General features: G+C 43.2%; 1 protein-coding gene across 2 annotated transcripts in view; it reads left to right on the top strand.

The window, feature by feature from the left end:
- Positions 1 to 22,507, top strand: part of LOC141476810 (SAM and SH3 domain-containing protein 1-like) — a 560,858-nt gene that overhangs the window by 411,968 nt on the left and 126,383 nt on the right. Inside the window, exon 1 of one of the 2 annotated variants that reach the window (XM_074165609.1) lies at positions 22,401 to 22,496. The exons of the other annotated variant lie outside the window; for it this stretch is intronic. Coding sequence (XP_074021710.1) covers positions 22,401 to 22,496 — 96 coding nt within the window. Of the gene's footprint in view, positions 1 to 22,400; positions 22,497 to 22,507 lie in introns of those variants that run through there. 2 annotated transcript variants of the gene reach the window in all.

Genomic DNA, 22,507 nt, shown 5'->3' with positions numbered 1-22,507 from the left:
CTGTAGAAAGTTGTTTTCCGTTCTTCCAGCCCTCCAAAACAGCAATGCTCATCTCAGGAAGAAATCAAGACATTTTTAACCTGAAAAGGGAAAGTGCGAGAACATCAGTGACTTAAAACAGTGTGGAGGGACTTGATTTATGGCACTCCATCTTAGAATCATTTTACCCCTTTTGAACTCGTAGTGATATATGTCTTTGATAGAGTATTTCATTTTTTAATTTGCTTCCAAACAGAACTAGAAAGCTGCTTTTGAAAATTATATGCAGGGACCTTTCTAAAGGCCTAACCTTTAAAATCTTCCATGAGTGTGTACATGCATACGTCCAAGAGAAATTTGTGTGTGTGTGTGTGTGCATACATAGGAATGAGTCACAATTTTCAACACATTTTCTTGCTTTCTGTGCTCGAAGTCCACTTTCATTTGTGCAGTTTTGCTGTATTTCGTCCTAGATAAGATTCAGAGGGCCACGACAAATTGGCGGTACAATCCTTATCAGCAGTTTTCATAACCGGCAGGACTTGGGTTGGTCCAAGCTGGCAGGGAAGCTGCCAAGGGACCAGCCTGGGCTGGGAACCGGGCTGAGACCTGCATGCGAGGAGCACCCCCGGGGTGATGATGCCGAGGTGATGCTGGGGTGATGCCGGGGAGCGGGGCTGGCTGCTCCCCTCCCACGCCGGAGAGCCCTTGCGTTCCGGGCACAGCCCCTCCACGCCGGTGCTTGGGCAGTCGGCGTTAGCGGGTGGCCGGCGCGCAGGGGTGGAAATGACACACGTCTAGCAGAAAGGGAAAAAGGTGTTTGTCAAAGGAAGGCCGGCAGCTGGACAACTGCAGCTGGGCGGCTCTGCCTTTGTGTGAGACGTAGTGCCGGGGAGTCAGCAAGGCCTCTGGCTCAGCTCCTCTGAGCTTTTGTGTCTACCTGTCAGTATACTTTTTTGTATCTTAGGGAGCGGTTGCCCAGTGTTTTTAGGAGGTATGGCTCTTCTTCAGCAATGGAAAGCTTGCTTCGGCATCAGGAAAGCTTGCTGATGCTTTTCATCCGGAGCATGAAGTGTTGTTTTGATGGCTGATGGGTTTTTCCTCTTGCTGGGTCTGGAAGTTGGTGGAGAAGTGAGTGGCACAGACGCTTTGGAGAATAGTCTAGGCTACAGAGAAGAATTAATTTAATAATCCCTATTGAGACAGTTGCTATTCGTTGGTGTCGGTGTCAGATGGTAAGTCATTTAGATTCCTCCATTCTCATATATTTCTATAGATATTTACCTGTATTTCCAAACTACATTCAGATTACAGTGGTGACTTTTACAAAGCTATCATATGGTTAATTATGGCTGAATTTAATAGTTACTGGCATTGCATATTTGATTGAAAATAAATAGTTACTTTCAAACTGGTTTCACCCTGACAAATAGAAGCATCACTTCTGATATCACTATTTCTGAACAGTTCTGCTGCTTGCTCTCTTCCCATCACAGAAAGTAAGAAATTAATATAGGCTGTTATTTATAAGCACAGGTAAGATTTTAGTGTTGGTTTATACTTTTAATTTCTCCCTTTAAATGAAATTTGTGGACAAATATGAAGGTAAGGAATGTTTAAGTTGAAAGGGAAGAGACCAGTAAATACAGTTGAGGAGCAGCAGGATGTGGATAAAGGGTAGTCAGGGGGAGGGTGTGTATGTGTTTCTCTCTCTCTGCTTTAAATATTAGTGAAAATTCACTTCTTGAACTTAGCTTGAATTCAGATTGCTTCTCACTTGCTACCTTTTCTAATTACTCTCACCTATTCACATTGGGTATGAGCCAACAGAAACTGAATGTTGCTCCCATGTATTCATTTGGTCTAGATATAATGTTCTGCTCAGGGCGGCCGTACGGGAGAACGTAAAACCTCAATGATTCATTGGGTGACTGAAGCTGTTAGTACTTCCCAGGGATGGCACAAGAAATGAAATCTCAATTAAGAGTGACTTTCCCTTACAAAGTAAAGCCTTTGAATCAGAGCGTACCTCTGAGCCTTTTGTCTGCCAAATGGGTGGGGGTAATTCAGTTGAGAAAATGCAGTCAAGATGTGAAAAAAAAAGTGCCTGGGGGCACGCAAGGCCTGTTTCCAACGACACGGATGTTAGCAACATGCTGAGCTTTAAGATCCCAGAGCACAATAAGGCAGAATATTCCCTTCTCACCCTCTGGGAATTAAATTAGGTGTCAAACCAAAGGCCTTCAGGAAAATAAAATCAGAAAATGTTTAGTTTTCAGTTGGAAATTTTATGTGACTTACAAATTTTCTGTGTGTAAGCCTGCAAAAATGTGGTTCTTGTTGGCACTGAAATGAGTTGTCACTTTTCAGTGTCAATGCTTTTTAAATAAGCGAGTTGTAACATTAACTCAGGAGCTGTTCAATTATATGCCTTATTTCCAAAAAAATTGCAGACTACGCTTCAGCAAAATGAATTCTAAAAATTTTAAAAGTATAAAGTATGCTTTATAGTATATAGTGCTTTACAGTGCCACACTTTATAATAGGTGGCATAAAATCAAGCTTAAGATTCTTAATTCCTAGAATTATGTGTAGAAGTGAACCGAGTTATTTTGAAAGTTCCAGTAGAGACTCTTGTTCCAACTAAATAAGCAGGTTTCCCCAAGTGCAATTATCTCACATGTTGTCGTATTATACTAGTACATAAGAATTTAAAATGAAAGAAAAAAAAAATCTGGGCTGTTCAGTTCCACAGTTCCTTCAGTGGTGATAAATATAGAATGCATCCCCATCGAGAAGTACTGAAAATATATTTTCAAAGTCCGTATACTTTCAGAAGACTCATTAGGGAAAACTATGTTGACAAAAATAGGACTTGAGTCATTCTGGTTGGTGAAGACTTGGCTATTTGCATCCCTTGCTGTATCAGTGGGAACCGCTTCGCCCTAAAGGGACTGAAGCTAAATGTATATTTCTCTGAAAGCAGACGAAATAAATAAAAAGGAAAGACACTGTAATGGCACTATACATTTGGTTTAAATTAATTTAAAAGATATCACTTGAACACTGTACGAAGATATCACTATATAGGGAGGATTATAAGTGTAGATTGTTTATTTTAAGAGAAAATAAAAAATTAAAGAAACTGGTCTTTATTCTCTTTTTTTCATGAAATATGAAGAACATCTTTTTTTAATACTTTCAGTTTTCTTCCTCTTACAGTCTGTTTAAATATACAGTAACCTTGATCTTAGTTGTTCAAGCTTAGGTTAGGCTTCCTGATTAATGAGAATTATTCTTTAAGCCATTCTGCCCAATACATTTTTGGTGTCTTTTTATGCCAGGTGGTTTTTTTAAGTATTTGAAATATGCTGACATTGTATTTTCATGCACTGTAAAATCCCTGCTTTCTTCTAATCATTTCCATTAAAAAAAAAAAAGAATATTTTGTGTCCACATAACTTCATGTGTTTGTAGAGGGGCAAGGAAATGCCAGCTGTCCTAAATTCTTCGGCTGAAGATCTTCCAACTGAGCTAGCACTAACTCGCAGGCAGTTGGATTTTTTTTAAAGGACATGTTTTGTAGACCTAATAACTAGGCCGCTAGGTTATTTAAGGTGTTCTCCTCTGGACTCTTCTTAATTGATTCAGATCGGTTTTGAAGTGCAGTGTCAGGAGTGAGTCTCGTAGCCCAGCTGATGGAGGTTTTGCGATGCTGAGGAGAGCAAAAGATTTATTTTACGTGCTGTCTGTTAGTAAATCTTTATATAATGGTTGCTTTCCTGTGACAGCAAGAAAGAAGTTGACTCATGTTCAGCCTGCAAATCCTTTTGTGAGAACTGCCGCAGGGCCAGCTGTCTCCCATCTCCTGCTCATCCTCCTAACTTATTTCTTCCCAACTGAAGTATTTTGCAACAATATGTCCTTTTTGCATTCTGCCTCCTGTTTGTCTTAGCCCATTTCTCCAATTTCCATATCCATCTGTGTGTCTAATCATGCTCTCTGATATGCCTGCAGCTCCTTCTAGCTTTGTGCAATCTGAAAACTCAGAAATCGGGCTACATCATCCTCATTGGAGGCTAGCCTGTGACACAGTCCTCTCTTACTCTCTCATGGTTTTCAGCATTCTGTTGGCCTCTGCAGCCTCAGGCACTTCTTGTAGGTAGCTGATGAGCACAGTGATCTGGAGAGGCCCTGGAAGAGCCTCAAAATCGACGTCTCGGAGACAACTCTCAAAATGCAAACAGCCCCTAAACGAGTATCCTGTAAAAATATTGAATAATGTCAAAATGTCTTGATGCATCTTTCCAATTTGATAAGGAGCCACTGATAAATATTCTTTGATATGGTTTATTTGACATGCACTGGCAATTTCATGTAGACCGTTCGCCTCATCAATATGCCATGTGAAGCAGCATTGGGAACTGTATGAAAATGAAGATAGATCTCACCTACTTCCTTCTTAGCTGTAAGGTATATCATTGTACTCTTGAACAAAAGTTAGTTTTATTTGACAATAATTCAAATTGTTTCTCAGAAAGACGTGACCTTGAAATCTTTACATGCTTACAAATAGCGTGTGTGATTCCCAAGCATTTTTTCCTGTAAATTTAGGCCAGACTGAAATGTCAATGGAGCCCCTGTGAAATCTACTTTCAGCCCATAAAGATGAGCATTGACTTGACATTTTCTGTCTCCTGGAACGTTAACCATCTGTATTGTTGTGCGTAGATCTATGCTATTGGCCTCACCAGACCTGTGCCAGGAAGATTTCGGTGTCCGTGGCTGAGGCAACTGGAGGGCAGAGGTGGCATGGGGCAGGGCAGTGGCGTGGGACAGCCCTGCGAGGGGCCGCTGGGGACCCAGGCCACTCAGGTGACTTCTCTGGGGGTGGGTAGGGCTCAGTTTCTCTCCCTGTTTCACGCTCAGGCTGCATCTGCTCTTGACACTTTCTCTCACCTATGTACCAAGTATATGCTTAGTGGCCTGTGAGTTTTGTGTCTCAGCAGCATTTGGATAGTTAGGTCTTTCTGCTTACCAGCAGGTTCTGCTTTGTGTGATACCATTCAGAAATAATTCTTATTCATCCTGCTTTAAACCTGATTTATTCATCTATAGTAGGTCTTCAACAGTACCGGACCTTTTATTATTTTTCCCTCTTATTAATGCCCTGAAACTCTCAACAGGGCTTTCTGCTCTGTCTTTCCAGAGTTTGGGATGAGCGTAGGTTACCTTTGAAATACAAATGCAGGCCTCTCCCTTGCCTATCATTCCCAAACAAGCTGTATCTTTTCTATATTAATATTTCAGTTGTGTGAATTCTCAGCAAGTTTCTGTTATGCCAGTTAAATCCCATACTTTATTATGCATTAAGACTTCCAGTTTATCCTGTTTTATTCCTCATAGCTCTTTTATTAGCACACAGGCTTTTAATACATTCAGCAGACTGAGCTGCTATTTGTTCCTCTCCCTCTTGTGACCTTACAGTGAACCCAGTATCTCTTTTCCCCTCTTCCCTCTTTGGAGTTTGTGCTCTTTTTTTTCCCTCCATTCCATCACTTCCCTGGGTTTTGAGCATTGCCTGCATTGTTTTGGTTGAGAGGGGAGAATGTAGTTCACTTTGTTGTTTTCTGTCTTTCTTCGCTAGATGGATAACAGCAGAATAGCAGGGAATCTGTCGTGGAGCCATTATACCCTGATCAAAGAAGGCAAAGCGCTCTTGGCAGCATCCTCTGCACAGCCTCTGCATCCAGCTCCAACGTGTGCATGTGCATGTAAGCACACACACGTCCAGGGCTGCCCCTCTCCTCTGCCTGGTCTTTTACGCTCATTTGGTGAGGTCTAAGGTGATGCTCAGGGAGCCTCTGCACCTCCTTCCTTACCCCAGTTGTTGTATAAATTTATCCCACTTTCCCTAGGAATCCATGGTTTTGTTTCTGTGCATTTCCTGCTCCGTTTTTTAACTAAGTGAACTTTTTTGCCCTTCCTGAAAGAGGTCAGAACTGTGGATGGAGGGAGGTCACTAAGGTGCCTAAACACCTGGAGAGGAGCAGGAGCACTTCCCACTTGGACTGGGGGTGCCCGGGCTCCTGGTAAATTCAAGGGCAAACAACAGGCAAGGGAAGAGGCTCAAGACCCTAACAAAGGGAAACAAACTTCTAAATAGTTTTTTTTAAAGGACTTGGGAGAAAAATCCTGCATACCTAAGGGTTTAGATGTCTTAAAAGATAGTTTTTCATGTCCTTGAAAACATCACAGCCACCTCCTCCTCTTGATTGCTTCTTCCTCCTTCCTTCAAAGACAGTGCAGTTTAGCGCAGTGCACCAGTATTTGAGGGTCTCTATGCTACTTGGTCACCTGACTGTTAGGACTTTGCCACATTGAACTGACTACTAAACTGCCCCAGAACAACTAGTTATCCCACATACTTTTTGCCTGCAACAGTTCCTAGGCATTAGCTGTGGTTCCATTAGTACATACCATCATTTGATGGCATATTCTGCATGTGTAACCATTGAGCTGGTACCGTAACTTACCTAGTTAGTTTCAGACTCTGGTTGAAACTCAGCAAAAGTGATTTGCAACCTTTCTGTATTCCTAAAGATGTCTAGGCACAGATGCAAATCGGTGCAGTGAATTTAAGGCTATTAAAAACTAAGAAATTTTCTTAATTACTTTATAAGGACTTCATTAAGGTAGTTAGTAAGGCTTCAGAAGTCCGTGAACCACAAGCTGAAAACCACAGCTTCAGAAACAATATATTTGAATTCATGGTGAATTCACAGTGTTTTTTACCTGTATTGCTGCTAGTAAATAAGAGAAAGGCATCTGCTATCTATTTAAACAGTGAAGGTTAGCAGTAGAAGTTTCAAAAGCAATTAGTTTACTCCACTGATATAAGATGGAAAGGACTTCAGGAGCTAGATTATTCTAAATGTCTCATTTCTCTTTCTCCCTTTTCACCATACTGGTATATAGTTTTCAATAGGGGGAGGTAACACAAAATCTGGAAAGACGTGAGAGCCTGAAATGAAGAGAGACAAAACTCTATTGCTATGATTCTTATAAACCTAGATTAGCGCGGTTGTAGTTGAATACTCCATGATTCTTCATCTTTAGTACTGTGTCAGCAATTGATGACCATGGGTCACTATGATATAGTGTCTGCTACTTCTACAATTATCATGAATATAATTCTACATGGAAAATACAATTGAGATATGACTGCCTGTCACTGTGCTACCTTCCAGAAAGATCACGGTGCTGATAAAGTTCTCCAGATGACTGTAACGCTTTTAGGTCTAAGATAGCAAGTTTCCTTGCAAAAAGACTTTAAAAATATTTGATATCTCAGGTCAGTTTCTTGTGAAGCTCTGCATTTTTGCATGCACTTTGTAGTACGGAAGTATTACTTTCCAGCAAACAGTACCACATCTTTGCATCGTTTGGGACTTCACTACAGAGCATTTCCCCTTCCCAGTTACAAGAGTGTCTGCTTACAGCTGTGTATTTACTGTGGTTGTTGCTGTAATGTTTGTAACAGGTTTATTTCTGTTATGTGTAAAAGGTGTCCAGCAAAACAGATCATTTCCTAAGATAGCTTGGCTTTCTTAGAGTCATGGAGCATGTGATGCGCAGCCTGGACTGCTGCGTGGTTATTTACAGCACGAGGAGCACGGCGTGGTCCGGTCGGTGCTGCCCTAGACTGCAACTCAGGAAGACCCCGATTTCCTTTTTGGCTCTATTACTTGTTTGCTGTGTTTCCCAGTGCAAATAACTTCATCTTTGTGCATCTTCACCCTCTATTTCTGACTCAGATGTGGAGTGAAAACACCCTTAGTCTATATGGAGTGTTTAGTACAATAAGAAAGATCTTGTTCTTCAGATGAGGTGTCCAGATGCTTCTGTAATAAACACTAAATACATAGTAAATGCTAAATAGTATTTGAAGAAGTAGCAAAATATGTTCAGAAACTTGGGCAGCATAAACAATCTATTTGGGCAAACACTTGACAGGAGAATTTTCATCCTGGTCCCACTACCTGTCATTTCCCTGTCCTGAATTTATTCCTGCATTATTTATTTCTAGACTTTCCAGAACCTTATGTATAGGCAAAAGCTCCTATTTTACTTCGTATGTTCCTGACTTTGGCAACTGTAACTTTGGTAACATTGTCACTCATCATTACTGCAAGAATTATAATATCTTGAATTGTGGATGTCTGGCAGCGTGGCAGTTCAGGCAGTAAGAGCAAGTCGCTCAGAAAAGCAGGAGCTCCCTTTCACAGTTGCCAAGGTAATTGTCAGCTGTGATGAAGTCCAAGCACTGATGATTTTAGATTGAGTTTGTTTCTTAAAACGGAAAATAGTCATATGAAATAAAAAAAAAAGCTCTTTTCAGAAGCTGTGGTTATTGCTTTATATCCTTGTCAACGTTCATTTTCTGGATTTTGTGCAAATTGGATTAGTTTTCAGACCTTTTAAAGCAAGCATAAGTGGTTAATGCAGAGAGGCTGCAGGAAGGGAGCACTGGGATTTCAGGGAGACTTTGTCTCTATTCAGTGCAGTGAGGAGAGCAGACTGGCTCCCCCCGCTCCCGCCTGGGTCGTGAAGGGGAAAGGAAACTTCTTGCTGCTCCTTTCCAGAAACCGCTCTTGTTCCAGGGGAAGTGAGTGGAAGGTTTACGACTGGCATTGTACCTTTTGCAAAGCGCAAGCCTAGAATTTACTAGGAACAGGTTTAGACCCTTCTGGCAGGGAAATTAGATACTTAAAGTGTAAGTTGCCGACTTGTATTCCTCTTTCAACAGGTGTATTTGAGGGGAGGGAGTGTTTTCCTACCATTGGAGTCTTTAGCTAAAGTTATTGCACCTTCAAAGTTACAACAAATCTCACTCTGACTTTTGTGGTAAGGCATGTAGTGTGGAAAGGGTATGTATATGTCTTCTCTTTTTTCACCCTCTGATATAAAATACTACTGCAAAAAATATCCCAAACTTTTCCAAGGGACTCTTGCAGTGGAAAGCACTAGCACAAAAAGTCCTTTGTTTCCCAGAAGTATCCAAACCTGTGGTAAACTCTTGCTCATTTCCCGCCCCCCCCCCCCGCTCCAAACAGGTGCCATGAAGCTCTTTGACGTTTATAGAGCAGATGGGATGCCATTTTACTTTTGTATCTAATTGACAGAAAACTTACTAACTCTCTCCGTGCATCCTGCCTTGGAAAGTGTGGGCTGTGGAGTCTTTGAGAGCACTTTTTCCTCATCAGCAACTTGCTTAACTCACTTACTGCTGGGTGAAGAGCGAGGGTGATAACTCGCTAACTGGCCTGTGAAGCCTCTTGGGAGTTCATAACCCAGGGAAATGATTTCTTGCTGCTGAATTTGCCGTTTTGGCTGGTTGGTCATTGCTGTTGGCTTGGCTATCATACATTGTATTATGTATCTCTGCAGCCACAGATGTTATAGCGTGCATATAATTTTAATGTAAATAGCAGTGTTTTCTGTTTATGCAATCACATAATCACATACGTAATTGAATATGTGTAGAATACATAAAGATGTCTTTGAAATTCTGGCTCTGGAGATGTGTGAAAGCACACGTCTCTCCATGCCTCCTCCCCCTCTCAGGCTCCCAAGGGAGGGATTTTGCAAATGTCCGGTTTTGGGATTCCATACACAGTGAGGGTCTGATTTCCAAAAGGCTGGTGCCTGTGAAAGTCTCAGAGAAGAATATATCTGTCCCAACCATTTCTGCTAATCTTGGCATGCCACCATCATGCTCAGTTCTTGCACATATGCGTGCCTCAGATGAAAAACACAGAATAACTGTTTTGAGTGTAACTTTGCTAAAGGTTGTACACTCCTTGGCAGGTCTGGTTTACACAAGAAAACCACATTTGCAATGTGCTTCCAGCATTTAAGTCCCGATAGACACATATGCTTCCCCAGAATTTGCTTCTTTGAAGAAAGCAGGCGGTAATTTCACTTTTGGAAAGATAGCTAGACTCTATTTTATGGTGATTGTCATTAGATATGACCAAGAGGGGTAGGAATACCTAAACAAATATTCAGTGCATTTCAGTTGGAGTATAAATGAACTAATAAACCCCTTGCCCTTGAGCAGCTGTAATTTTTAGGATTATTCTTATGAAGTATATTGAGTTTGAGATTCTTGGCTTCCTTGTGCAGCGGCCTGTCCCTCTGGCAACTGTCATCCTCAGCCATATCAGTTACATGCTGCCACAGCCACTCAAACATCTTGTGCAAATGTTAATATTAAAAGCAGGCCAGGTGGTAGCAAACTCTGGGTTAAATCTCCAGGTCACTGTCAAAATCACCAGATTTACAAATAACGTGTGTAAAAGTTCTCCAGTTCTCCAGGTGTTAATAGTTGTTTCTGTGACACTGGCATACAAAGCATTTCAATGCCCTTTGTGGCATCCTTGATACCTGTAAACTCTAATTCTAACTTGTGGCGTTGTATGTTTGCCTTGTGGCATGAATGCCATTTGGATAACCTTTTGAATAAATGCTGTCTCCTGTACATAGAGAATTAAAACATTTTAAATACTGGGGGTGAGGAGAATGGAATAAAAAAAAAGACTCGAAAGAATCTTAAGAGGTTATTTAACAAGCCCCAGAGCAGAATCAGTTGTACCAAAATAATGGGATGGTGGGAGGCTCTCAAGAACAGGTTAGACAGTGATGAAGGCACCACACTGACCCCAGGCAATCAATTCCACCACTTTTACGAACCTTGCAGTTAGAAAGCTTTTTCTAGTGTTTAACCCAACAGCACCCCTGCTGCAATTAAACCTGTTCATTCTTGCCCTAACCCCAGTAGATAGAGAAGTTCATTTTTCTTAGTGAAGCAAAGCTTTTACATATTTGAAAATTATTATCCTATTCTCTGGCAATCTTCTTTTGTCTTAGATAAAGCACCCTTATCCTTTCAGTCTCTGCTTGTAAACATCTCATTCATGGAGTTGTCTTCTATGTTTTCTCCCATTAGTCCATGTCTGCCTTGAGGTCTAGGGCACGCTGGGTCAAAACACAACCCAGTGCCCCAGCTGAGAGCTTGGGCTTGGTGAGCAGCATATAGATTGCTACATGTCATGCATGTGGTTGTGTATCCTACTGGCTGTACTGGGTATGTCCTATTATGAGATTTGCTGCTCTACAACAAGATGATTTGTTTGATTCATCATCAGCAGTTATTTTCAAGCTCTCTGAGCTTTCTGTCATCTGTAAATTTAGTGAGCATATTCTCTATTCTCCCAACCAAGTTGTTAATTAAAATATTGAAGAACAGATCTCTGCAAAACCCCACTCAATATATTCTTTCACTTTGGCCGCCAACCACTGAAAACTAATCTCTGAAAGTGTTTTTTTCAACGAGTTGTGTACCACTTTATAATGGTATCAGCTGACTGTGTTGAATAAGGTAGAAACCTTATTAAATTCAATATGTATTCCATCTACTGCTACTTCTTATCCAGTACCAATTATCCTCCAAGGAAGGAAATTAGATTGATTTGACACAATTAATTCTTGACAAATCCATTTGGCCGTTTTAAACTCTTACAAGATAATAGGGTGGAAAAAGAAACGTTGTCGAACTCCTGCATGTATCTTTCCAGCCCTGTGTTTGCCCTCCCTTCGCCTTCCTGAACTCTCCTCTTCAGGAGTCCTCATTTGTAATTACCGTGGTGCAGGAGTGAGAAAAAGAGATGGAGGCAGCAGTCATTATTACTGCCAAAAATCTTTGTATCTCAAAGCCAAGCCTGGGCATTCTTGGATGAATGTGAACAGGTTAAGATTGTTTGAAACCATCAAGCACACTAAATAGCTTCTAATACTGTTCAGCCCTTTGACACAGGCAGGAATCATATGTGGAGCCTGTTACAGTCATTTTTCATACATCCATATAAAAACAATTCAGCTATTTAACCTCTGTTACCTATATATATATATATACACACTTCTTTGGGAAATAATGGGTGCTAAAACATTTTAAAACTGTTTCTCCCTTGCCAAAGTCTTTTGGATACATTTGAACTTGTTAGAGATCAGGATAATATTGGGCATGTTTAGGGGTGCTGTGAATAACTAGGTCCTTTGAATTCCTTTCTGGTTGCAGACAAACATGAACAATAGCTGGGCAAGTACAGGCAATAGAAAGCATAAGTTTAAATCACGTTTGATACACTGAAAACTGCTTTAAATACCCAGGAGAACAATTTCTTTCTTTTCTAACATAAGAAGTCCATGTCTGTTAGTATAATGCTACCTGTAAAACAGTAGGAGATAAAAAGGTATCACGACATTTAGAGAATGCTTTTAGGAGGTAAGGAATTTGTCTTTTTGACAAGTCAAAATGCAGTCTTTTCTTAGCTCTATCTGCTCATGTAGTTTACATATACAAATATAATGAGTAATTAATAATAAACAATAAGTATAATAATGATTTTTATCTCCAGGAGTTTTAAATTTCTGTATAGAAACCTGAAAGTTGGTGAGTAATGAAAATCATCTAAATGAGGCCCAATACCTTGCTGACATCTTACTGCATGCTTACGTATTCCCCAAATGCCACATGTATAATCATGGGGAATCTAAGGTCCACATAGGTTTTTCAGAATTCTTAGGCAATTGCCCATGTAGTGTACCCCTTAGAATTATCCATTAAAAAACACCCAAAATAATTCATGTGGCTGCAAGCCATGTGAAATTAAGTCATTGATTGTATCTAGCTCAGAGCCTTGTGGGCTGCCCCTGCTGCTGTCTCCTCAGTGGTGAAGATGGCAGATAATAAAAAGCGACTCCAGAAGGTCACCTGGCTTGACCCCAAGACACGGAGTTACTGCTGCTATTTCTTATATTCCCCTCACCAATATAGCAAATTTCTTTCATTCCTGTTAGTCCACTTTCTCATATTTTGTCCTCAATGACAAATAGCTATGACTTCTGAAACGACCAGAAATTCTTTTGTACATGCAAATAATGTCATTGTTTTAGCAGCCAATATTTCAGGGCTTAAAAACACATCGATTTATCTCATTGCCCCGAGTTACACCCTCTTGAGCTTTCTTTAGCAATCTGACTTTCCCCTTGGTGTTTACACACCCTTCATGTTTTCACATAATCACTGCATCCTTTCCAGTCCCTTTAACCTTCATATAGCCAAGCAACAGTTGTTTGTTTAAATTTATTCTCATAAATCACATCTTCCCACAGAAATCAAAAGGAACGTGTGATGCACTTCTGGGATCAAGTGTATTACTAACTCTCAAAAACCCAAATCTCAATTACTTTTTGTTAGGCATATGTTGCTACAGGATACACATTGTACTGAAGAAGTGTATTTGGCCATCTTCAAACAGAATTGCCTAATTATTAAATCCTTGCAAACGAAGATTCATTTTTCTGAGAACTAGAGATACCAGCCTACTCTACATCTACTTAAACAAAATTACTTCCTTGTAAAAATTCATCAACGTGGAGCCAATGCAGTTAGCTCATTGCCCTCGAGGGCTGTTGTATCATCATCGATGCAGTTGGTTGAGTTGTGGAGGGTAAATTCCTCCCACTCACACCACTGCAGTCACAATAATCCTTCTGTTCACAAACTTCCAAAAATATTTATTGAGAGAATAGCTTGGAGGTATGTTTTCAGCAACGCTTAAGCCTGTTTTCACTTGTCTTTCTGGCTGGCTTTTTTTTTTTTTTTTTAATTACATTTTGGGAGTGGGTTGGCCAGTGCTTAAAAGCTGGAGTTTCAGATAGAGGGCTTCTCCTCGCTTTAATTAGTTTGACAGGCACCTCTGCTTTCCAGCTGAGTTGCCCTAACTGGAAGCAGCTGCTCTTTGGAATTACTCCCCCTCCTCGCTGTGTTACAGAAGTAGTAAGTGTCTCGTGCCCCTTGAATGAATTTATGGATGTAAAATGCACCATTCCAGGGCTTCAGGTGTGCCTGGCTGAGGAGAGATGTTTCTCTCCTTTCTCTATTACTTAATGAAGTTTTATGAAGTGAAACGTGTCATTAACAATATAGGGAAAATGAAATGTACAGATTGGATATGATTCTCTGCTTCCTTGTTAACACTTGTTAGTGAGCGTAGAGCAGGTTTTAAGATATTTTTCCATGGCAACTTGAAACTGATTTGAGAGAGAAAGTCTTGAATGATTGCACAGCTTGGAAGGTAGTGAAGAGTAAAGCTTCTCCAAAAGAGCACAGGCTCTGTGAATCAAGCTCATGCTTGTGTTTACAGCCACAGCTGAAACGAATACTTATCATCTTGACTGCATTGTCACTGTCTTGTGAATGCTCCTGATTTCATCACTAGCTTGATGATTTATTTAACATCCTACCACCTGCAGCCAAATGATGTAAAAATCTCAATTTGCTGCTGTTTTTTTAATAATGAAAATGTAAATTCTGGCTTTTATTTTCCAATAAAAGTATGAAAATGTGACCTAAGTGCACCCTGATGACTCAGACAATTGAAGCTGAAGCACTCCAAAAGTCTTACTTTAAAAAATTCCATTATATTTAAATACAAGTGTAATTTTCAGGTGCCTGACATCTGTGAGTTTTGAACACTTACCATTACAGCAGAAATTGCAACACCACGTGTAGCACAACAACTTGCCTACTGCTTGCTAGTCAACTGCTGTTTGTTTTTCCATGAATTATCTCTTAATGTATGTGTCTGGGCTTGCTGCCTGGCGCACAGGTCAGCTAACCTCAGCGGCACAGCTCTGAGATGGGGAGGACACCTGCGTTTTGGTCTGATCTGGTACTCCAGGGAACGGGCAGGAAGCATTCAAAGGGAAAGGCAGGGCAGCTGTTTGGAAAATGAGAAAAGACTGAGTGCTCTGCATCCATCAGATCCCACTGATGAGAGCTGTTTCCAGGATTGGAGGCAAGAGGAGAAGCTCTGGTGGTGGAGCAGGAGTTATCCCAGCAGAAACTGATCTGAAAGACATGGTTGAAGCCAGTGTGTTCTTCCCAAGTGGTTTCAGCAGGGAGAAGTGACCCTAGGCTGACGCCACCTGCAAGCAAACATCAAATAGTCACATCTGGTCTATTATCTTCACCTGTGGCTAGCTGAGATCATCAGGCAGGTTTCTTTGGTTGGCTTCTGCATTAAGTAGGCCCACATACTTCTTCACTAATAACGTATCTATGTGATTTGGGACACAAGCTTCAACAGTGCAAAGTCTGAGCTCTATACTGAATCCCTATGGGACTGAAAGCCAGGCTTTGGTAGGGTCTCTTTGCTGCTTGTTCAGAGGTGTGGTGTATTAACTTTTAAAGAAACAGTTGAGGAAATAGTTTGTGTTCTGATATGTTTTGAGACAATATTTAATTGGTGAATTGGGGAGTGGGTGTTAGGTAGAGTGTAGAGGAGATGTCTTTTGGGTGGAAGTGGTCTGTTTTGGAAGAAAAGCTAAGCAGCTCTTTTGTTTTCTTCTAAGTCCATCATTGCCATGGTTCTGTCCCATGTTCTTTGCTGTAATATTTTGCTAAGGGCAGCTCTGTAAATTTTTGTCTCTCCACTGTCCTTTGATAGCATGCAGGTAACTTTTTCTGGTTGAGATCTACATTTGCATTTCATAATTGGTTGCTTTTGCAAAGATATTAATGTAAGCTGTTGGTTGTTTTTTTTTCCAGAAAGCGTACTTTTAGGAAAGATATTTTCCCTTTCAAAGGGAGAGGCAATAAACATCTTCTATGAGGTGTATCCATACTTATTTTAAAAACTTGAGCTGGTCACAAAGTGACTAGTAAAAAAAACAGTCACTGTGTGAGCTTGGCCATCTCTCTCAGTCCTCCTCCCACCTTACTACAGCCAACTCGGTGTGATATTTACGTCAGCACTGAACATCTCTGAAATACACAGCTCTCACACGCTACTAAGCTGTACCTTATTCTTGGCTGGTTTTATGATGCGCTTTGGGATGAGATCATCAGACTCCTTTTCATTAGTAATTCACTAAGAGTTTCAACAAAGGAATCAAAGGATACCGCGCTTGGAAAAAGAAGAGGCTGAAAGTCCTATTCCCAGTTCTGAGGCTTGCTTTTTTCTCCTCTTTCACTTCCCTGGTTCTAAAATTATTTGGGATAAGAGCAGCCAAAGGACATTGAGCTAAATAGTTCTGCCTCTGTGGATTTACAAAAAAAGATTTGTATGCATCCTTTCTAGCAGATGCTTATGAAAAGAATATAAGTAGTTGAGCAAGCTCCTGTGAACGACAGTGTAGAGACTATCCCTAGACATCCCAAAGGATGCTGAACTCCTGTCTGAAAAATTAATTAAGTTTTATAAAATATTTTGTTAAAAGTGCTGCAGAAAACTAATAGAAAATGTTTACTAACTATTTAAATGTTGACAGGAAATAACAGATCGTGAAAGCTGGCTTTGCCATGCAGCTAGAGAAGAGAGGATGCTGAGTTTGGGTAGAGAAGGCAGAAGTAAGTAAGATTAAGAAGCAAAAGTCTTAGCAAATTTTGGAAATTGTCCAGACAGTGCCTGGCGTTGCAGGATGCAGATGGAATCCTGATCTGAGGGTGGTTTTGGAGCAGCATGCTGTGCACCTAAGCAGGATCACAGCTGAGGTGTCCCCGGGAAAGTGTGCTCCTCGCTGGTCACGCTCTGGCTCCCGGAGCCCCTCGTCTGGCTGAGCCAGTGCTGCTGCCTCCCGGTTAAGAAACACGGTGCTGTGCTCCACAGCGGGGAGGGGAACTGGGCAGGATATGAGAGGCCCTAGTGGAGCACATCTGTGGGCAGGAAGGGAGGATACAAACCTTTCCTTTCTCCTTATGAGTCAAAAGGTATCCTTCCAGAAGGGCTGTGATAGTCGCTGTGTTTAAATTTGTTTTCCTTATATGATTTGTCATGCAAAGTCACAGCTACTGTATTTTAACTGAAGGCTGCCAAGCTTAGCAGTATTTGTATGTCTACCAAGCGTGGTGCTAGCCCAAAGCATTAAGACTAAGAATAGACCAGGAACAATTTTCCTGGGCATGTGTCTCTCCCTCCTTATTTTTTAATCTAGGGGGGTACTGATATATAGAGGAATGATGGATCGGGTGTAATGTGAAGAGTTCAGGCTTTTATCAGAATAAAGCAATTCGTTGTTCCTAACAGCTTTCCACTGGTAGAATTAAACAGACTTAACTCCATCTGGTTCGTGTTGGGCATATTAGTGTACTGCTCCCGCTGTGATGTGGTACTCTAGTCACGAGGCTGGCAATAAGACTGGGAGCTGACAGCTGAGCCTCTGGGAGAATAAGTAATGATTTCTGACTGTACAGCAAAGAGTATTTGGTCTAAATACTGTCTCTTTTAAAGCCACTGGATAAGTATTATTTGCACTGCTTTTTAAATCAGGAATATTTTCTGTAGTTATCTAACTGGCAGAGGATGCTGAAACTTGATCATTTCAGGAATATAAGCTGTCTGATGTTCAAATGCACATGATGGATCTAGCGCTCTCTTATAGTTTATGTCTGTACGTACTAAGAGTGTCTGAGACAGAGGGACAGCCTGTTTGGCAGAACGGCTGATGGGATGGGTGTTGGGGTCCCCATCCTGCCCCACGTGAGAGGCTTTCTGAAGTGGCTGCTGGCACGTCTGCTTCCAGCTGGAGAGCAGCTGCCGGCTCCTTCAGCTGATACAGGTGATGCAGAGAACCCCACTCCAAGGGACTCCGCTATCAGAAATAATAATCATACTTAAATAATGCTTAAGGAAAATACTTTAAAAATTAAGTAACAGGTGAGAATTAAAAAAAATGATGCTTTAGAAGGACTTTAAAAAAAATGTAGCGAGGACAATGAGATAAAATTCTTCCACGATGGATTGTGATAAGTTGATGGGATGCAACCCATCAACCAGTGAGGGCTGCAGTTCCAACCAAAGGCTGATGGGAAGCTCTGCATGTTTCAGTTTGATCACCTCCACCAAGGGGAAGAAGGGAGATAGCTCAAAGGAGACACAATCACTGCTAATAATGTGTTGCATTGTAATTTGCTTGTGTTAAGAGTTTTAGTGCTTTTGCAGGTCACCTGTAGGGGCTAGCTGGAATTTTTATTTCTCCCTTCTCTTGCACCCTCTGTGCATACAATGGCTTGTTTATTTATTTCTCTGAAGCTTTGATGTTCCGATTTAAACTTGATATACTGGGCAGGGTGTTGTTAGTGATGTTGAGAAACCTCATGTGTTTTGTTCATGCACGCAGAATTAATTGCCAGGCCTCTGAGCAGGAAGCCATTTCCCTCAGGTCATCTATCAGGCACCCGTGAAGTTTGGTGTCCATTACACTGTGGGGCACAATCCACTTTCCAAGGCATCCTGATCTCTCCCAGCCTTTTGCATGTAGTTTAAGATTGATATAAAAAATGCTTGGGGTGGTTGGTGGTATAGATTTCTTGGATTAAATGCCTTTTACGTGGTTGCCAGCAGTTGTTACAGTCTGGTTCTGATGGTGCACATTGTTTTTTTCCAGTATATTTTGATTAATATTTCAATTTTTCACTATTAAATGCTTCACTGGAACCATTGCGTCACTTTTTTGTGCCACTGTGGTGAGACAATACACACTAATTTGGGACAGAAAGATTATTATCTTTTGTCTTAATGACTCAGAGGTTTGCGTTTGAGGCTTGTGCTTTTCACAGAGAAAGAGCTTGGCCTGGTGAAGGTGATCTCCCTAAACCCTCGATAAAGAAAGGAGACAGATGAACTTCTCTATGGCCACCTTAACCTGCAGCTAAGATCCTGCTCTGAGCACCCCTCTAGAAGAAAATCCATTGCTCCTGAATACACAAGAGTGCTCTCCAAGTTGGTTTATCCTGCTTGGTGTGTAGATGTGGGAAACTGGTGTTAACTGCACGCCCACATGTAGCTGATGGTGTGATAGGAGGATACGCTCAATGCACAGTGCATCTGCCATAACTGGGTGAAACTAGATTCACCGCATACGTGTTGATCGTTTCCATCTCCTGTGGAGAGATTTGCAGGAGAACAACCGCAGGGAGCTTTGTAGCTGCTCTGTGGAGGGACTTTCCATCCAGAGCACATTGGAGCATATGTGAGAGCAATCGTGATCCCACGCACTGAGAGTGCCACATGCTGGGGAATGGCATCAGGATTGCTGCCCTGTAGGTCCACAGCAACCATTTCCCAAGACTTCCAAATGTTAAGCACCCGGTCAGAGCTCCTGTGAGATGTCCCAAAAATCTCAGAAAATTGACCAGATTAATTTCTTACCAGAAGTGTACAGAGGTCCAGTAGAACATGCTTCTGAAACAGTCTTTTGTGGATGCTTGAGTTATCATCTAGACATCTACAGATAAAAATGCAAAGAAAAACTGTATTCTAACATCCTAAATTTCAATTAATTTGTAATTCTGTAGTAGCAGTTGTAACACAAACCAAATACTGCAGTCATAGCTGGGCTTCAAAACCCTTGTAAGATCTGAGTTCCTGCTTCTTCTGAAACTCGCATACTCTTCTTGTGGCTGTTTTCTGTAAAACGCCCCTAGGATTTATTGCTGCAGGACATTGGCATCCTTAAAATAGAGGAACCCTGTGATAACTAGAAGGATAGGAGTCTGCCTGAGAGAAGGAGAGCAGGTAATATTTTAGCATGTCATAGTCATTGAATGTCTTGGGAAAATGGCATCTTGCGAATGTCTGAAGATGAATACATATTATAATTGCAAGACCACAGAAGATGGTAGCTATTGTAAACTGCCATGGATTTGTTGTGATTCTCTCAGGTCAGTTTGTTTCTTAAAGCAACTGCTCCTGGAGTCAAGTGACTTTGCGAGATCTTTTTTCCTTATCTCCGTTTTTTAAAATCAAAGGCTCTGTGTCTCAGATAAATTAAAGTCAACTGGCCGAGGGGAGGAGTGCCACAGCCATGCGTCATGTTCCTCTGATGAAAGCTGCTGCCTCCGCAGAAGGGATGACATAATGGCTCAGGAAGCAGCTCTTGGACCACCACAATTTATAATCTAGTTTCTGTTACCTGCACTGCACGGCTGAAAAGTGTGGATATTCAGGACCTGCTTCTGTAAGCGGTGTAGTCATCGCTGCCCAGGAGCAATGACCTCCATGGGCAGGGAGGGGCAAGGCAAGTGGGAGCGCTGCCCCTTGCACCTTCTTGATCTTAATCTCTTGCCGCCTGAGTCAGAACAATGAGGGATTTTTAGACTTTGTTCTGCAGTTGTTGGGTTTTGTTGCCTCCAGGCTATAAAAAAGACAATGTACAGAAGACAGTGTGCACAAGAGGAGCCCCGAATATTTAAATCTTGAGATCAATAGTGTATCTTCTTCAGATATTTTGAAAGTAGGTTGGCGTTACTATTGTACGTGGTTCAACGTGGATTTCAGAGGGTCACTAAGTAAATTACTCCTGACTAATTAAACCAGTTTTGAGTTATGCAAGCCATCTCAGAGTACTAAGAGACTTCACTGGCACGCCTTTATCCTCATACTTCATAGGCTTATAGTTGCATACGATTTAAAGGTCAATTAGCAGAGATTTTATACCCGGTTTGGGCCTTTCATTATTTCTCATTACTAGTCAATAATATGATGAATTACATAGTGTGTATCCTACATGTGCACCCTCAAGAAGGGTCAATAAAAATGTGCATCTTTCTACATCATCAGTGGTTTCTTTACCACTTTCTCTCAGCATAGTAGTTCTCTTTCAGCTTTTCTACCTGTGCCCCTCCTCCCCCCCCCTTTCTCTGTTCCGTGTGTGCTATTCACCACTCCAACAAAAGTTGCAGTAACACACAGTGCTTAGAAGAGTCTCGTCCCTTTCTTTGCCTGCCAGTTGCTGAGAAAGGAAGCGTTTCGACCAGCTTTAGTCTCTGGTGCTAGCCTACGAAGTAAAATAAGCAGTCTTAGCTCCGAGGGCAGAAAAAGAGCTGGGAATGTGGAGAGAAGACGAGGAGCACGTAGTCACCCCACTTCTGCTTTATGCCTTCTCCAGAAACTATTTTTAGCCCTGTTGGCAAATGGTGTCATTTGTTGCTCGGCTGCTGGTGCCGCGCAGTGGGTGCGAGCCGTGTCAGCTGTGGGACGGACCGCGGGGTTAGCGGGAGCCCAGGTGGTGGGGAGATGCTGGGGGGAGAGGGGGGTCACAGGTGGCAGGCCAGGCCCTGGGGTTGTGTTTGGGTGGTGCAAGGGACGTAACATCCAGCCTGGCAACCAGCGGGGCTGGTGGGGTGCTGGGGAAGCTACTAACTGCTCGAAGGTGCGGGCTCTTGAAATGCACGTCCATTAAATACACCACTTTTTTTAGTGCCCCCCTGCACAGACAGGTGCTTCCAATCAACAGCAGCTTGAAACAGTAGCTTTGCAACATGCATCTAACCATTTCAAAGCTTAGGAACCAGCACCAAGAGTAGAGGATTTCCTTGCTGCTGGTCCCAGTAGAAGCTGGGAGCGAGGTGTGGGGTGGTGGGCAGCCCTGGGGGCTCCCTCCCATCCAGCTCCCGCAGACCTCTCCCGCTCTGGCTGCCCAGGGGCAGCGGGGTTTGCCCACCACCGCCCAACGTGCCTTCCCCAACAAGTGCGATCCTGCGTGCGCACCCAGCTGTTTATCCTAAGAAGGATGCGGGAGCATCCCTGCTGCTGTCTGTAATTAGTGATGATTTAATTTCATTATAATGGGGGGGGGGGGGGGGGTAGTAATAGGAAGCAGTGACGGGGGCAGTGTTTCCACAGTCCCTCCCCAAGGAGAGCTTTGCCTTTTACGAGGCGGTCGGTGGCAGGCTTCTCCTCTCCTCAGGAGAACGGCGCGATCCCGGTACTTAAACTAGAAATGGGCATTAACCGGGCGCCTCTTCCCGCGCCGGCCTCGTACCGAGCGCGGCCGGGACACGCCGCTTCCCAGCCAGCCTTCCCGCGGCGTTAAGGGAACGCTGTTAACTCCTGCCGCCGGAGCTCCCGGCGGGCAGGTGAAGCGCCGGCGTGGGGGGGGGGGCGACCCCGGTCAGCAACGAGCCCTCCCCCGGCGACACCCCCTCCGTCCCCCGCCTGCCCCATGCCCTGGGGCGGGGGAGGCCGCCGGGGCCGGCACCCCACCGGGGCGGCGCTGGGGCGGCCACGTGCGCCGGGCGAGCCCACGGGCGGGCGGGGGGTGCCGGGCCGGCCGGCGGTGGCGGGAGGGGGCAGAGGAGGGGCTTTGCCGCCGGGTGGGCGCCCCCGCCGCGCCGCAGTGGCACCGCCGGCCGGCCTCGGGCTGGGCCGAAAGTTTGAGGGGCGGCGGCGGTGGGGCCGGACCGTGGTGTCCCGGGGCGGGCCGGGCCAGGAGCGGGGCGGGGGAGGCATGGCGGGGCGGGGCGGGCCGGTGGCGGCGGGGAGCCGGAGCTGATCCGGCGGCCGGGCCGGGGCATGGAGGGGGAGCAGGCGGGCGGCCCCGCCGCCCCGGCGGAGAGCGGCACGTCGGAGGCGTTCGCCCAGCTGTGGGCCGACGTGATGGGCATCCTGGTGAGTGGGGC

Source organism: Numenius arquata, chromosome 2, assembly GCF_964106895.1.
Source record: "Numenius arquata chromosome 2, bNumArq3.hap1.1, whole genome shotgun sequence".
NCBI lineage: Eukaryota > Metazoa > Chordata > Aves > Charadriiformes > Scolopacidae > Numenius > Numenius arquata.
Note: the sequence above shows the minus strand (reverse complement) of the source record. Positions and strands in the feature narration are given on the sequence as shown.